The sequence below is a fragment of the Xenia sp. Carnegie-2017 genome, unplaced genomic scaffold, assembly GCF_021976095.1.
Source record: "Xenia sp. Carnegie-2017 unplaced genomic scaffold, XeniaSp_v1 HiC_scaffold_1, whole genome shotgun sequence".
NCBI classification, from domain to species: domain Eukaryota; kingdom Metazoa; phylum Cnidaria; class Anthozoa; order Malacalcyonacea; family Xeniidae; genus Xenia; species Xenia sp. Carnegie-2017.
Window position 1 is genome coordinate 5,835,190 of NW_025813402.1, and position 17,804 is coordinate 5,852,993.

The 17,804-nt window shown below is 35.0% G+C and overlaps 2 protein-coding genes across 2 annotated transcripts; one reads left to right on the forward strand and one right to left on the reverse strand.

The window, feature by feature from the left end:
- Positions 1 to 1,100: 1,100 nt before the first annotated feature.
- Positions 1,101 to 6,191, reverse strand: LOC124458229. The gene is made up of 7 exons (XM_047008310.1): positions 6,148 to 6,191; positions 5,985 to 6,005; positions 5,802 to 5,871; positions 5,290 to 5,375; positions 2,388 to 2,829; positions 1,876 to 2,272; positions 1,101 to 1,721 (listed from the first exon to the last, which is right to left on the reverse strand). The coding sequence occupies exons 1-7, from the start codon at positions 6,189 to 6,191 to the stop codon at positions 1,297 to 1,299; spliced, it is 1,485 nt and encodes a 494-aa protein (XP_046864266.1). The 3' UTR covers positions 1,101 to 1,296.
- A 4,884-nt stretch (positions 6,192 to 11,075) lies between these two features.
- Positions 11,076 to 16,260, forward strand: LOC124458321. The gene is made up of 6 exons (XM_047008383.1): positions 11,076 to 11,537; positions 11,698 to 11,803; positions 13,765 to 13,941; positions 14,314 to 14,620; positions 14,887 to 15,132; positions 15,204 to 16,260. The coding sequence occupies exons 1-6, from the start codon at positions 11,482 to 11,484 to the stop codon at positions 16,055 to 16,057; spliced, it is 1,746 nt and encodes a 581-aa protein (XP_046864339.1). The 5' UTR covers positions 11,076 to 11,481; the 3' UTR covers positions 16,058 to 16,260.
- The last annotated feature ends 1,544 nt before the right edge of the window (positions 16,261 to 17,804 follow it).

The window sequence follows — 17,804 nt, forward strand, 5'->3', positions numbered from 1 at the left end:
CACTATTGATTGCCAAAAATAAACATCAAACAAAGAGGCATACAGTGAACATTTCCACCAACCTTTCGTTGAATCAGGCTATTTTCAATAGATCAAGCAAGGTCTTTACCGTAACCCTTAGTCTTGGCCGAATTCCATACCATATCGAACACAACAGAAAATTTTATCGATCATAGTGAGCGAGAATTTGAAATTATATGTAAGCTGGCAATTGGAGAAATCTTAATTACAAGTCTAAGCAAGAAAACTGCATACAAGCATTGAAAATAACAATTTGAAGATGATAATTAAACTTTACATCTAAAATGTCCAAACAGCAAAACCATCATTCAACCATTTACATGGAGTGATAGAAAAACGTAGATGTTTGATTATTGAAACCTTTTAAATACTATAAATCATACTGCTATGGTAATGCCACATGCATTCTCAGACAGTGCAACATGCATTCTAAATCACGAATTTTACGCCATCCCAGAGAGGCCATTAGGCACCTGAGTCCTGAGCATGATTCGCCTGCGTGATGCGATGACAAGAAAGATACACATGGCAAGAGTACAAATAATAAATCATAAAAAAAAACAAGAAAATCGTCTAACTATTGAAAATATAAAATAGTGAAAAAACTTTTACAAAACTTTTTATTCAATTTTCGGTCACATCCTTAGCATTCTTCACTTCTTGTAGTATTCAGTAGTAGACTATTCGTTTTGCAGATTTTTCGTAGACGAAATTTGATTATTGGAAACTTAATAAAAAAATTTAGTCTAGCTTTAGGGTGGGTACTGAGCTAAAGAACCTCTCCTCTTTGTCAGTTAATTGTTTAATATATTTTTCTAATGATGAGGTGCAATAGAAAATAAATAATTGCACTATGCTATCTCACTTGTTATTGAAATGCAATGACAACAGCATTCCCCAAAGTGTTCGTCATTATACCCTCAAGTCCTTGTACATATAAGTTGAATGTAGCAATACTCGATTCATCAAACAAAATAAATATATTTGATATTGTTTCAAAATAAATAATTAAGCATATACATGCATAAGATTTCATTTTTTCACGATTTCAATTACAATCAATTTAACTTCATCTGGAATTTTTCACGCAATGAGATCAACTCTTTATAATTCAAATTTTGTATATAAATTTTCCATAAAGGATAAATAAAACATTTCCTTTTTTTTATATCTGCACACAATGAGATCAACTCAATTACTCAATATATTATAGACAACAAAAATTTTACAAAACTTCATGTAAAGCTTTATGTAAAACTGAAGCAAGTGTCGCCATCAATACAAGCCAGATCCGTACCATCCACCAGTCATGCCCAGGATTAAAGACCACGCCATGCTATCGCTGTCTGTCTCACCAGCGGTTATTTCCAAGTTTGGTCGGCAGCGTCGTAACCTCATCACAATGTCATAGCTGATCCCTTGTTGATCGGTGATGATCAATGTTTTAAGACTTGGAGTCACATCAAGATCAAAGAATATTTTCATTGTGCGATCTGTCAAATCGCCACTGATTTTGTCGTTTCCTGAAACCTCGAGAAATTCCAAATGATGGCAGGCCATCACTAACTCAATGACACCGTCGTCGTTGACAGATGTTGCTGATTCCAATCGTAGTTTTCGAAGATGAGGTCGATTTCGTGCAATGTACTTTAATAGGGCATTTGTCACATGTCCTCCTGGATTTCCCGTATCACACGAGCCTTGTAATAAAAAAGAAAGAAACAAAATTTTAAAGAATTACAGGCGTGTAGTACGATAAAAGTTTCTATTGAAAGAGTGCTATTGTACACCATACTACATTTGTGTGGAAAGTGCTTATGATAATTGTTCTATAGTATGTAAACACACGCATACCTAGCTCCAGCAGAACTAAGTTTTTACACAGGTCAATAACTCTGATGACATCGTTATCAGTCACAGACAAATCCTGTCCGAAGCAAACAGCATTGGCATCTTCCTTTGCTTCCATGAATGAATCAAGATCTTCCTTAGTGGAAAAATTTACACGTGGTTTGACGAGATCATGCGCACGAACGGTCTGGTAACGAGTTGGAAAAAGGTTCACGTGAACATCGCACCACAAACCACTTCGTTTACAGCACAAACCACATAAGTTGTTTAAACAATCTCTCTTTGCGTTGTTACTGCAGTCTGCATTCGGACATTTTGATAAAGGCATATTTACTTTGTTCAACTGTGGCTCTTCCCGACTTTTGCATTCACTTCCTACGTTCGTCGCCCATGCTAAGACCTATGCCAAAGAAAATGCAAAACATCCCCATGAAAATGGAAAATCAACGTAGGGATGAATTTTTGAGTCAAGATAAATAACTCATACGTTATTGAAAATTTAACCATCGTTGTACATTACCAAGTTGACAAAGAACTCCTTTCAAAAACAATCCGTCAACAGCTTTGCAAAAGAAAGCTTTCTTCTCATTAATCTTCCACTTCAATCTTCTATTTAAACCATCAAATAAAATGAATGCGACGCCTTCATCAACTTCAATTGGACAATGACATTCTGGAGTTTTGCAGCGACACTCAAAGCTATTTTGAAGACCTGTTTTTTCTAGATAGGCACGAGCGATTTCCCCTAACTCAGCAGGATCGTTTAGGAGCCTGCCATAACTGGAAAGAACGTCAACCGCATCAACATCAGAGCATTCAAGGTTACTCTCAAACCTTTCAAGTAGATATGCTAACCAATCTTTATTCCAAACATCTGGATTCTTCTGTCTTATGTGATACAAAACTTCGCCGAGAAAACAATCAAAGTCCTCAAGACGACAAGGATAGCCAACCAACAGATAATTAATTGTGTCATATCAATTTTCATTTGGTTGCAAAGTGATACAAGATACTCGGCCGTAATTGATCCTGATGGCTTCCATGAACGTAATAACTCAACGAGAACATTGCCAAAAAATAAGTCATTACTCAAATCGCGATTTATCGTTTCCTCACTTTCAAACTCGGCAATCAGACACAGAAGCTCAGTAACATCTGAGTAAGGCCAATTTTTGATATCGAATTTGCTAAGCTTATTAAAAAATAGGTTGATGTCGTCCAAAACTGTAAAGATTCGCAGCTGTCGTCCATCGATTTGTTGAAATCCTGAAGTTTCCGATCGTTATCTTCAAAAAAGATAAACTATGTTTTACGAAAGACCGAACCAAAAATAAAAAAATAAAAATCATGTCAAAAACAATCTGTATGGCAACGATTGACAACCTAAAGCTATTGAGCTTAACTTGGGTTTCGAGATTGGAGGAGTGACCTGTTAACTTGCCGAAGAGAACGCGGTATTTAGTTTGCCAGACAAAAGAACATGGTATACTTTTGTAATTATTTCTGCTAAAATGGTTTTTCTACAGATTTTGTCGAAAGATTTCACGTTTAAATTTTCCAAAAAAATCAGTTGTCCTCGAAACACTTTCTTGTAGGACGAAAACAACTTTTGGTGTGTGAACCACCCCTCAAATCCCCCACCCAGTAATTACGCCCCTGAATAAAATGAAATTACTGCGTTCTTGTTCATACCTGCATTGACTATGTTTTCCACATTTCAATTGCTTTTTCCAATGATATCGAAACCTTAGGAGTTTCACATTTGTCTTCGCTGTTATTCACTTCGGACCAAGCAGTTGATATTGCAGCCGCCATCAAGAGATTTAAATTGCTTAAAGGTGGCGACTCCGGACCTTTTTTCATACAGATTAGAAAGTATAATATTATCCCATATTATATTATATAGTTGGACATTGATTTATTCATGAATTAAAGCATTTGTAATTAGAACTACAATTGGAAAATGCAGTTTGGATCATATTCAGTTCATTCGTTTTAAGTTTTGCACCAAAAAGAAATTAAAAAAAAAACGCCCTCGGCAAGTTTGAAGCATTGAAAAGAAATATTTAGTAAAACCTTGCTTGTTCACCTGTCGAAAAATGCTTGTCTAAAATCCCCCTTAAAATTGACTTAATGCTCGTTGTTCATGACATTTTCCTCCATTGACAATGTGCTCAAACAAAAAAATGCTTAATAACAAATGCTTTCTTTCTGGACTGCTGTGCTGAGTAGACAGCAGTGCAGATGTAACTACGGTTTACGTACCTTTGTACGACCACAAGCAAAACAATGGAATAATTATTGAATACAAACAAGATAAACTTACAGTTGCTGAAAATATTACCAAAAGAGAAAATACTTTCTGGAGGAACGATGTATTCGTCGAAGGAGCTAAGAATAAATGTGAAAATAATCTAATCATACCATAATTTTCCAAGGTTTACAGCACACGTGTGGAGTACGCCTTAAAATAATCATTTTTCTTTTGCAAGTAAAATAATTTATACTTTTGGAAATGATTTTAAATGATAAAAGGCTCACGTTCCCCCAAAATTTAAAGTTAGCAGTTATGTCATACAAATTAGGTCCTCCCTCCTCAAAAGTGATGACCAAAGTTACACCCTTGAACTTTTGCCATGTGATTGGTGTAATTTAAAAGATACCTATGACCAATATAATAGATTAATTGTAAATACAGTATCTGACAATAATTAAATAGTAAAAACAACTTTGAAACAAATTATGGAAAATTATTATGGAAAAAATTGATTATTTGAGGAATAAAAGATGTTTACTGCATTTGTACAGGCTTATGCCACCCGAGATTTTTGGGAGCAGTGGCGGATCTTGGGTACCTCAAAATTAATTACTGCAGCGCAATTTGGAATATATTAACATTTCTAAGCACCTAAGAGACAAGTTCATTGGTAAAATTATATTTGTTAGAAATTCAAAACCAATAGCGTTTTTCTGATGAATTGAAAATCAAGCAGCTATAATTTATTTTGAAGTACCCTAGATCCGACACTGTTTGGGAGAACTTGAGAGCAGATCAGTGCAAGCCCAAGAACTAAGGTCAAGGGTTGCACTTGCTCGAGGTTCTCACAAATGTCTCAGAGATTTGCATAAGCCAGTGCAAACACAAAAAACATCTTTTATTTCTTTTATAAGATAACAATAATGCAAAACATACAAATTTCAAACAAACATTCTAATTTTTCCTCTAAAATGTATTCATGATTGACTTGCATATTGTCTTTGATTGATTGATTGATTGATTTGATTGGTTGAGCCCAGATCAGTTTTCACAGGTTAATGAAAACACAGCTAGAGACCAATCACTGCACACATTTTATTGTGTTTATCTAATAAAGTTAAATCATATCTATAGGTAGTTATGATTCTATGCATCATTACCTTGACATGTTATAATCATCCTTTGGATGTTGAAACCAACATTTGTCACCGTACAAACAAGATCCTCCCAGAAAATATCGACATACCTTGAAGATAAAAACAATATGTTATTTTTGAAAAAGTGCATATTAGTAAATGTAAAGCTAATTGCTTGTACAATCTATAATTACCATTGGTGCTAAGAACCTTTGAGGCAATTGTTTTGTAAACATTTTAAATTTACACAGAATAGTCATATGCATTGTCAATAAAGATATGTTTTAAAACAAATTTTCATTGAAACATACACATAAGCCATGTATTTATTGTAGCTTAATGTTTCTAAGAAAGGATATGACTTTATTGCTGAATTAGTGCTGAATAAAAATACTTCATTTGTTTTAATAATAATAGAAACAACAATAATAATAAGTATAATAACAATAAAAAATGAGAATATTGAGAAAACAATGCAGCAAAAACCTCCCAACATCACTTGACACTGGGGATTGAGTGAAATTTACTTAACCTACAGGAATATCAGCTTCATCATGAGAGTATGCACACCTGGTACCTTCTCGGCATGATCCACGAATAAAATACCTACATTAAAGTCAATTTATTGTCAATTTACAGTCAAAACTGTAAATAATTTAAAACATTTTCAAAATAATTGTGTTCTTCAATCACATTTAAAGGACACGACAATAACTTACCGGCATGGTATCCTTTCTTTCCTAAAAAATCAAATATGAAAATGTTTCAGGTGTGAAGATCTAGAAACGCAACATAACGTTAGGTGGGGAAGTGGGAGATAAACACTCGATCGATAGATGCTCTTCAAAACTGTAAACATAGAGTACGTTACAAAACACTCACTCGCGATCTTTATTTTCTTGTTGAAGCTGTTTTGATTCGGCCATTTATCAGAAATAATCAAAATTTAAAATGTAAAATTTTCACGTCGTGACTTTGACAAGATTTGGTAGGATTTTAAATCTTCCCGCGGTACTCCGCGCTTTTAAGTTACCTGAGCCAACGGTTTATCAGCTCATCGGTCGCTACCAATTGTCTACTTTATCTTAGTGCAGTAAATCTATAGTAACCGTTCATCACACGTAGATCTTTGAAGGGGAGAGGATGGGGAGAGATAAAGGGCTAGAGGCTGGGAGGGGAAGAAAAATATAACGCGTGCTCTAATCATTAATGGCTCTAATTGGTTTACAGCCGTATTTGCATTAGCCTGTGCAAACCAACCTGTGCTCAACTAATCAAATCAATCAATCAATAATTAAAGAGAATTTGCTAATCAATCATGAATACATGTTAGAGGAAAACTTAAAACGTTTCTTTTAAATTTGTTTGTTTCGCATAATTGTTTACAAAAGAGATAAAAGATATTTTTTGTGCTTTCACAGGCTTATACAAACCTCGGAGCCGACGTGTGTAAGAACACTTGAGCATGTGCAACCCTGAGCCTCGACCTTCGGTTTCGGGCTTGCACTGATCTGCTCTTGACTTCCCCAAAGGTTTCCTCGACACGCACGCTCCCGAGAAAACAACGAGTTTTGTTTTCCGCCGTGGATCAAAATATGGGAAAATCACATCATTTTCACGACGTCTTAGACGATGCGTCATGTTAGTTAAATTTCGCTTATGTTAAGTTAAAATTATTATTATTCATTGTCGTTAGTCACGCATTTACCCATGCTTTGAAATGGTTTCCCCATTGTCTTCGTTTGTCTATCGTACGAGCACTGAGAGCTTTACTTGCGAGGAAAACGACCCTTTTCTTTGCCATCTTATATTACTACAATTTAAAAATCATGTCAAACATTTACTATAGTATACATTTGAAATTGAATTAGTACTTAAACTTTGAGGAAATAATTAGTTTAATTACTTTGAATTAAATACGCAACACTAATTATGACAATTCTTAATTGGAATAATTACTAATGTCATTAGTTCTACAGTAATTGATAAGTGCGAAACTGACATGAAGAAAAATAATTTCATTTCAATGCATAAAATTTTCATTATGTTACTGACGGCTGTTTGTGCGCCACTGTGCATTCCTATTGCATTAATTATAGCCGGATTCATAGTTCTCGTTATTGGATTTGTATGCAGCTCAGCCGCTATCTTCTTCACCATTTTGACCATTGCGTTGGGCATGATTGGATTGCCGTTTTTGTTTTTCACAATCATGGCGTTTGCCATGTTTATCATCCAAAGATTTCTCAAGAACGCTGCAAGAATGGAGAATGAAAATTCTCAACAGCCAACGTTGAAAGAGAGACTCCAGTTTTTGGAATTCAGCAGTGCAAGTGTTTTCATGAAAAAGTTGAGATTGAAACTAGGTGGAATGCTAGAGGTGAAGTTTTCTACTTTTGCCAAGTATTCAAACTTTGATATATATTAAACTGCAGCTTCTCATAAAATCAGCAGATAACTGTAACCAACCGAGCAACACTCGCATTTCCAGTAGCGTGACACATTTTTCTGCCACGAACATTAACGATTTTTTGAAGACGAGTGTGAACTAAATAAAAGATACTATTTAACAAATAGATAACATTTAATCGTTGTCTATACAGTTATACGTACACGGCTATGACGTCAATTGTGATAAAAACTAAAAGTGGCCACGAGCCGCCGGGGCGAGTGTTGTTTTTTTATCACAAATGACGTCTTATCCGTGTATCTACAACTGTATAGACAACGGTTAAATGGTATCTATTTGTTTTATATAATAAAATCAAAAAAATTCCCAAATTAAACGGTCAAACAGTTTGTTTTCTTTGTCTCCCAACACTTGGTTCATTGAAAAGTCTAGATTTTGCAAATATCACGCTTACGAGTCTATAGGATTGAAGAAATGCTATTGGCTAGCTTCATCATGTGATAAAATGTGATTGGCTAACAAAATAAACAAGCACTGGCTGATCAATTTTGTTGAAATTATGTTATCGAAGACAAAGTACAAATTAATATTTGAAAACCTGGTTTTTTCTTTTCTTTTTGCTCAAATACGTTAACTACCTCAATTAAGTCTTTGTGAATATCTTTATTTTCTCATTCAGGGAGGTATTGCTATAAATTTTCAAATATAACTCCCATTTGTTTGTTTCTATAAACATGAAATTTTCTGTGACGTTAATTCCGTGCCTATGTCCTCTTATAAATCATAGCTCTCGACCAATGAAATTGCAGAACCTGTTATACTTGTTTTAATGTTGCCGTCTTTTCAATTTTCCTTAGGAACACCTATACCATTTTTACTTGAAACTTTCTTAGGCTGTAAATATTTTTGGCAATAATTACGGCGTTTTTGGTAAAGACGCGAGTGGCTTACATCCAGCCAGAGTGCAGCCTTTATATGAAGAGGAAAATGAGACAGAACACATGGCACCTCGCATAAAGCGAAGAAGAGTAAGTGTTTGACTCATTAAATGGCAACACGCTTTATCTTAGTGCCCTATTTGAGAAAAGCTTTTTTAATTATGTTGCATAAAAAGTGTGTGATATTTTATCTTCTAAATGTGAAGGGTAAGTAAATGTATTTTGCAGAGTACTCAATTTCCGTTTCCCAAAGTATTTTATGGTCTTCTCAGCGAGCGTAAAGATATGGACGAAATCTTTGACAAGGTGGATGAATTGTATTCAAGAGCGAAAGAAGTACGCAAGAAGATAGAAAGTCGCGAAGAAATGATGAATTGCGCCACAAGGCGTGCTACAATCGGCTGAATAATTTGAATTATTTGCGGTGTTGCCTTTTTATTCATATTTCTCAAAAATTTCTTTAAATAAAAGAGAATATTTTGTTTTGTCGTGTGAGATAATTAGAGCCCAAGAAAATACGCCAAACTGATCAAACAAAAATTAAAAATCCCATGGGAATATGTGTGTTTGTGTTTTTTTTTAAATCGTGTTTGGCGCAAACCAGCAAACTTTATAATTAAATGAACATTAAGATGAATGTTTATAGTTAACATTCTTTCATAAAGTTTATAATTCTTGAGAGGAAAAGACAAGTGCTATTTACAAAACCATGTCTCAACCTGCTTGTCTCTCAAGTCAATTTTGTGATCAAGATTTTGATGTAGTTACCGCCGGTACAATTTGATACGTTGCAGTTGTGCATCATAGGCACCAATGAACTCTAATACAACTGGAAGGCTAACTTGGCAGCCATCTTTGAAGCCTGCATGATCGCCGCCATTTAGGGTACGGAGGCAAAATACATCACTTCGAAATTCAAGTCTAGGCATGTGTATATTGAGTTAGCCTTCCAGTTGTTGTAGAGTTCATCGATAGGCATCTATTCTGTATTCAAAATGGCGGATGATTTTGAAAATCGGTGATGTTTTCCCAGCAACTAGCTATTAATGTTTCTCTCACGTAGATTATGTTATTCACTTAGTTGCATCACATCGATGGTAATTTTCATTTTCATTAGTTTTGAAAAATGTGCTCCTGATTGGTGAGTCAAACAAAGAAGTGATCTAAGGGCCAATCAAAATAAAACATTTCAAAGGCGGGAAAGTTTAATTGTTGTTGTTGTAAACAAAGCAATTAGAATTGCTGGCGTAAGTTTTATGTAAATTTTCTTTGGCGAAAAAGTTTACAGTTCACTGTTTGCAAGATGTTTCAGGATAAAAACATGAACGCTGCTTAAAGTAGATACCTCGTTCTAGCTTTGGACGAGTGCAATTTGAAGTCTTTGAAAAACTCACGAGTGTTTGTTTTTCCCATATTGCATGAGAAGCTATGCCATTACCTATCAAATATATGAATATTGCCTCCCCCCCCAGTCATCGTTGTTAGCTACGTCACAGCTGGAATTGTGAATACATTGAATGTGAATACGATAATATATGGCCAACTGCCATAAGATGCACTGAGATGCAATTGACAAGACTTTAAGTTTTAGTTGGGTCATTTTGATGTTGTTTCATAGTACAGTCATATGCTGTTGATTCTATGTGCTGATTTATAATTAAATAACCACACTGACGCAGCATCTGTTTTTGTGAACGATGTCGATGGCATTTACAAACGACAACAACTCAACAAGTAGGTAAAAATTCCACCAGTTGTAAGGATTTAAATGTGAAAAGATCAAACAGCACAAAGACAACAAATTACAGGTTTAGGAGACAGTGCTTAACTGTCTTGCTTGTTATAAATATTTAATCACACTATAGTACAATGCTTCTGAGTTCATTGTCACATCTATATGATTATAATGATTGAACTGAGTATACTTTTATTTTACATACGTTTTTTTGAACTTGAAAAACGCGTGGACATGCTCATGTGGTTTTGTGGATAGAAAAGATCAGCGGTGCATTTTCGTTGTGCTGTACATATCCTATGTCTTGGTTGTTAGGATAAAAACTTTGTCAGCATTCTTACCACATTGTTGAACATCTTTAGCACCTTTGAAAAAGCCATCAGTCATACATTTTCTGGCTTGAGATTGTAACTGGCCACAGTCCAATGTTACGACTAAAACTGCCATAAGATCTTTATATATATATGAATAGTGAAATTCAGCAAAGACGACGTATTGTCTAAGACGTCGCGAAAATGCCGTAAAAATGGCGTGATTTGTCCGTGTGTGCACGCCATATTTATGCCAGTTTTGCTATAAAATTTAAAATTTGAGTTAGCTGTTTTATAAATGTCACTTTTTTCGGGCTTAAAAACGCCATAAATTTATCACCGCCGGCTATTGAACTAAAATCCATGTGTAACGATAAGTCGGGGTAATTTATCGTTCCAGATTTATTTTTGTTCAATTATGGTCAATGCAGCTGGCGTGAGCTCAGAAATGTCACTGAGGCCACAAAAATCTTGTATTAGAGAAAACACGGTTTGTGATTGGAGCAAGGAAATTCTCTAACGGAAGTTCACGCATCGTGAAGGGCTTTTATGTTGCTCTTGTGGAGTCTAAAAGTGAAACTGTAAAAGCTTCACCTGCCGACAACTGTTAACTTACTGTGCACATGTTGTACATTGAAACGTGAATAAATCAAACAACTGGAAGACAATAAACTACAGGTTGCTCTTTACAATTTGAATCAGGCTCTTGTGGTCAGGTGCTTAAATTTAACAGTCAAAACAAATTGTATGCGATGGCATTTTTTAGGATAGAAAGCTGATGGTTATTGAATAATTTATTGAAAGAAGGTTAATGAATGTTGAATGTTGCAACATAGCAACTCCGAAAAAAAGAAGATATTTACCATGTATAGTATCAGGTAAATTTATAAAACTCTATGCTAAAGTAAACAACGATGTACAGTTGGTCTGAGTGAATTCTTTATTGTAAAATGTTTAGGAAATGCTGTCGGACGAAATTTAGTTTTGATGCTCGCTCAGTCGCATATTTGTGTATCAATTACTTGCTTTTTACTTTAGAATGCGAAATTCGAGGAAACGCCTCGCGTTCTACATCGTTTCACTCTTGGTTGTATTCTGTGTTTACCGCTTCATGAAAGATCTTATTGAAGATGCCGTCTTTAATGTGAGTTCAGTATTTATAAAAGCCAATTAAAACTTATATTCATCGTCCACAGATTTAAAATTCAAATAAAAATCAATTTAGTGGGTTTTTATTTATATTGTAATGTAATCGACAACATTCTGAAAAGCAATAGAACGGAATGGTATGTATCAGTATATCATAGAAACAATATAAAAATGTAAACGAATACTACCCATTTAAAGAAGAACAAAACCAGAAATTTTTTCCCTGGCACCTTAGCAAATTTTTCTCATAACAAATGTGTTTGTTTAAAACTTATAAAAGCTATAGTATGTGAGCTATTGAACACATGTACTTGTAAAGTACTTGTTCCACATGTGACCCATTTTGTGCGTGTGTATGATCTACAATAACATATGGAAAATTGAGCAACCTCCAAATGTATCATGTTGACATTTAATATATGAGAAAGTATATTTGTTACATAAAAATTTGTCGTGAAAAGTTTACAGCACGTAAACATACGGGCCGGCATGTATTTTTCACGAGAAAATTTGTTCTGCCGTTACGGCCATTAAATGCTCCAGCTGGCTTTTCTTAGAATATATACCACTAGATGGATATTGAATTTCTAGTAATGCGAATGTCATGAAGACTCGTTACTATGTTTTCCTGTGGTTTGGATGATGTACATTGCTAAAGAAAGCACAAAACACCGTCTCGCTTTAAACTACTAAGATTTCGCCGAGAAAAAACTGACGAAAATGTTAATTATTTTCATGTGCTAAATACAATACGAATCACCATGTTGTCGGCATAAACCTACGTGCTAACGCATTCAACATGTTGACTCAACATGTATTCAACATTGTCTAGCTCTTGTTCGGCAATGGCCGTTTTTTTATGCCTAAGACGGATAATACGTCTGGACCAGTGCTGTAGAACTAAATTTATCAGATGGAGGGCTCTCTTGACGTTTTTGTCAATAGTGCCCTTTTAAAATTACCCATTTCAAAGGTAGAAGGGGGGCTCCTCCCCCAAGCACCTCCCCCCCACTTCTAAAGCACTGTTCTGGAAGACTTAAGACGAATCTATTTACTGCGTCTCTTAAATCCTCAAAGGATAAAGACGGCCTTAAGACGAATTAACCGTCCTGACGACTTTAGCGTTTAATTCGTCTTGTCCGACGAACTAAAGTTGTTAACTCGTCTCGATCAATTGATTTTGCCGTTTAGTTTTGAGATAAAATATTCCACGATGCCTAACAACGGCGGGAACTATACATACATAATGGCGTTACGTTCTACAGACAGTTCTATAAACAGTTCAGTGACGCCATTTTTACAATAATATACGCCACACAGTGCGCATGCGTTAGCTTGGCATTAAGAAAAATTATTCAAATTTTACAAAATTGTTAGAGTAGCAATCGCCAGAAGTAAACACAAAAGTGGCATATGGTGATTGAGCTGACTGAAATCGCGTCATAACAACTTTTATGTCGCAGACGATAAATTTCAACATTTCAACATTCAACATTCAACAGCGAAAGCAGTATTTATAGACAGTTGAGTATGCATTCTCTGCTACTCATTAAATGACTACATCCGGTTTTTGCCATGAATGTGAAAACCAACTTGGATATGGTGTGCTTCAAAAGTATATTCGTTTTATCTATGTGTAAACAAGGCGTCTATGCATTTTGTATCCATTTGCCGGTTATCTTTCTTCCAACATACGCTGCAAACGATATGAGAGAATGTGTTTTATTTTAATTCTAAAGTTGTTGATAAAACTTGTTGGCTTCCATCTTTTTGCTTCATGTTTATAAAATGACATATTTACTATATCGTTTCGACTGTTTTCATTGATTCGCTTCATTTTATGACTGTCATGCCTTCATTTGCGAGGTTGTCAATTCAGGCTATCCACATGCACGTTCGATGTAGCTAACTTCATTTCTTTAAGCCAAAATTATACTTATTTATACTGTTCTTCAGAATTATTGCGCTCAGCCAATTAAAGTACAAGAAGACTCCAGCAATTTGTTAGGCTATGCAAAGTGCAATATTCCAAAAATAGATCCATTTCATCCACACGCAATGGATCTAGTTAAAGAACTCAAGGAACCACTAAAGTGTGCAACAAAACAACGAGCTGTGTTGGATGGAGGACTTTAAAAATATTCGGTGAGTCATTTTAATTCTATTTGTGAAAGTCAGTATTTAGTTTTGTGTTAATATTTTGTTATTCCCTAGATCTTACTTACTATCGTATTAAGTGACTACTGAAGTTCTTTTCTGACATTGATGTGCTTTGTCGGTATAAACAAATGAAAAGTATCTTTTCTTTTAACATAGGATCTGATGTAGCATTAGCCAGTTACCGAAGCATAAATCGAGTTAAAAAAGATGACTTTAAAATTTCTTTGAGTGACCCGGTTGAAATTACCACTTTTGAACAATTCCAAGTACCTCATGAACACATTGAGCTTACGATGACCTTAGATGATAAAACAACAGTGAAGGAGTATTTAATACAAGTCATAGCAAAAGATGAAAAATTTTCATCATCATCATCCCGATACAGAGATGGATTTAAACATCCTCATTATTGGTATTGACTCAACATCCAACGGTCATGCGCAAAGACAGCTGCCAAAATCATACAAATTTATACGCGACGTTCTACATGGTTATATTTTCATGGGTCATAGCGTGGTAGGTGATGGTACGACAGAGCAGGTGGCAGCATTTTTAACTGGGAAGGGTGAACAAGAATACTACGAGTCACGACGAGGAGAAGCGAATGCCAAAACAGTTGATGACTGGAATTTTATTTTTAAAAGGGCAAAATGTGAGTGGATGTTATACAAGCTCTTCTAGTTTACTATGATTGTCGATAAAACGTAACTAGATTATTTATATTTCTTCAATATTTCAACATGTTCATATATCAATATTTAGTATTGTTTTAAAGTACAAATGTGACATTTGATGTTGTTAAAATGCTTCACTATAATAAACCTCCTCACCACAAAACGACCAGTCAACTATATGATAATATTTCATGCATAACTAAAGTATTTTCCGATTTTACATTATTCAAATTCTTTACTTCAGCACACAACTTCACAACATTTTGTGAAGATTCACCAAGCGTTGGAACTTTCAACTATAGATTGATGGGTTTTGAAGATCCACCCACTGATTATTATCCACGGTCGTTTTTTATCGCGGCGGAAGGCTACTCAAAGAACTCTCCTCATTGTCATGGCAGTGAAAAAATTTACAACTATCATCTTAATTTGGCGAGAAAGATATACCAAGCCTACCCTCGGCGCAGGAAGTTTCTTTTACATCTAATGGGTAATTGTTTTTTTGTCTCGACTTCAATTGATGTTCATAAACATATGAGCTACGTATTTTATCATTAACAGGAGAAATATCACACAACGACTTCAATGCCGTACAGTACGTGGACGAAGATTTATACACATTCCTGAAAGAATTTCGTGAACTTGGATATTTAAATGATACTTTGTTGATCATACTGGGAGATCACGGTTGGAGATATGGAACGTTCAGAGAGACAATTCAAGGAAAGTTAGAAGAAAGGCTTCCTCTCTTCACAATGACATTTCCTACTTGGTTTGAGAAAAAATACCCTAAATTGGCAAAAAATTTGGAAGCTAATACCAAGCGATTGACAAGTTGGTTTGACTTACATGCAACGTTCAATCACATTTTGGAGTATCCAAATGAACCGAAAGAATCAGGGCATGGGATGAGCCTACTAAATGAAGTACCCCTAGATCGTTCTTGCGAGGATGCAAGCATCCCATCACACTGGTGTCCATGTTTGCACTGGTCAGTTGTTGATCATGAGCACAATCATTTGCAAAGAGCTGCGTTAGAAGCTATCAGTCATATCAATGAATTGAATTTTAAAGAGGAATTAGGCGCAGAAAAATGCTCTAAACTTACTCTTTTTAAAATGAACAGAGCCGAAATAGAGACTCCCAACGCTAACGTTCTTAGGTTTAAGCAATCAGGTAAAGATGGTTATGAGCCCATATACTCAAGCGTTTTTAATGCAAAGGATCATTGTAGATATCAAATCAGCTTTGTTACACTCCCAAATCACGGAATGTTTGAGGCGAGTGTGCTGTATTTAAATGGAAAATTTTTAGTTCAAGAAGGTGTTAGCAGAATAAACAAATACGGTGATCAACCGAAATGTATTGCTGACTCACTACCACACTTACGAAAATATTGCCATTGTAAAAGGTAAAATTCGAGAAGCTTTTATTCCTAAAGAGACAAAATACATGCAAAAATTTTGTAAACAAGTTAATTGATAAGTCAATCCTACTCAGTAGTTAGTAAAACGTAATTACTCAGATGTATTAAATAACAAGTGTACTGTTGGTCATGGCACGAAATACAATACTGAAACCCAATTAAAATAAGCAATAAATAGTTATGTAGCTCCTATCCTGAAGTAATTTGTTTTCTATAGTTACGTTTTCATTATTTATCATTACGTAATTCATGTACAAACTTAAATTCATTTTCAAAACCACAGAACATAGCAACATTTACAGTTACCACTCCTTAAATTCTTCATAATTTATTTTTACTCTACAATTGTTCAATATTTACATTTTTATTCATAAAGGTCCCTTGCCAAAATTAAAGAGATTTCAAAGGTGCCACCTCATCAGATTTCAAAAACGAAATATTTTAGTCAAATGAATGAATTAATTTATACTTTGAAAGACAGAGAAAAATTTGATCTTCAAGTTAGCTGTGCCATTTAATTATACAGGACTTTGTTAAAATGTACAATAAATGTTAGTGAGAACTTTAAGGTCTTGCTTCTGCATTCTAAAAGATCATTCATACTCACATTCACCAAACAGGGCTTAAAAATTGCCTTACAACTATTCAAAGAAGATATTTTCACTTTACTAAATGCTGAATGGACTTTCACAAGTGGGAGCGAGATCTCTGTGCCGCACTCAAAGAGTGTGAGTGTAAGTGAGCTTTTAGAATACAGGCGTTGATGTCGAAGGAAGCTAAAATTGACTTCAAACACAGACTGCTGCGTATAGTGTAATTATCAATTGAAGATGGTAAAAAAAGCACCTTAACCAAGGACCTTGTGACAAAAAACGTGACCTACATTTTCAGTGGGACTAAAAGAAAAATAACATGGTTTATACTCTCTTATATTATTATAATTGAAATTAAAAAAACTTTCATCTTATATTTCAATAACTCCAGTGCTCAAGCCGATGCTGTCATGCTCTAATAGACAGCAAAAGGAAGCGCCTTGTAAAAATACATCATTTTTGAGACACCCTTTTTTATGTTGTATGAAAACATTTCTGGTCAGTGGCGTAGCCAGCCAGCAAATTTTGGTCATGCTAGGTAAATTTTAGATCATTATCAATATTTATTTCTTTGGTAATCTGTTGTTTTTACAGGGAGTGAACACGGAAAAATTAACATAGCATGACCAAATTTGCGAGCTGGCTACGCGACTGTTTATGGTTCCTAATTTTTCCCATTAAAAAGCAGTGCAAAATGAAGCAAGGCGAAATACTAGTCTCCTTTCTTGTAAGTCCTGTTTGATTTTGTATATGTATTGGCACTAGCGGACCATCCTTCGTTATTCCAACTTGAAACGTCTCCCCATTCCCTGTCATCCCAACCATCATCATTTCTTTTCAAATCCTTGCTATCTTTCAAATCGTCATCTATTGCATTAGTCGTCTCTTCGTGATCCCAATGCCACTCATCTACCTCGTTTTGCTGCATCGAGTTCTCATTTGATTCAATAGGCTTTTGTGGAATGTCAGCGGAAGCAGTATTTGAAGTGAAGTATGATTGGACATTAAACCACCCTTGAGTGCCGGCTGTTTTTACCTTAAACACATGTTTGACGCTGTTGAAATGATAAGCTTTCGACTATAAAAACATGACAGCTAAATCCTAGCATTGCGCAGAAAAGATAAGTATAAACTACAAGATGA

Excerpts from the sequence above, each read along its gene's own strand:
- LOC124458229 (XM_047008310.1), bottom strand. The coding sequence starts at position 6,191 with ATGGCCGAATCAAAACAGCTTCAACAAGAAAATAAAGATCGCGA. Across the intron at positions 2,830-5,289 it reads GATGATTATAACATGTCAAG|GTTGGTTGGCTATCCTTGTC; the intron begins GTAATGATGCAT and ends AATTAATTATCT. Across the intron at positions 1,722-1,875 it reads CTTAGTTCTGCTGGAGCTAG|GCTCGTGTGATACGGGAAAT; the intron begins GTATGCGTGTGT and ends TTTTATTACAAG.
- LOC124458321 (XM_047008383.1), top strand. The coding sequence starts at position 11,482 with ATGTTGCAACATAGCAACTCCGAAAAAAAGAAGATATTTACCATGTAT. Across the intron at positions 14,621-14,886 it reads TATTTTTAAAAGGGCAAAAT|CACACAACTTCACAACATTT; the intron begins GTGAGTGGATGT and ends TCTTTACTTCAG. Across the intron at positions 15,133-15,203 it reads GTTTCTTTTACATCTAATGG|GAGAAATATCACACAACGAC; the intron begins GTAATTGTTTTT and ends TATCATTAACAG.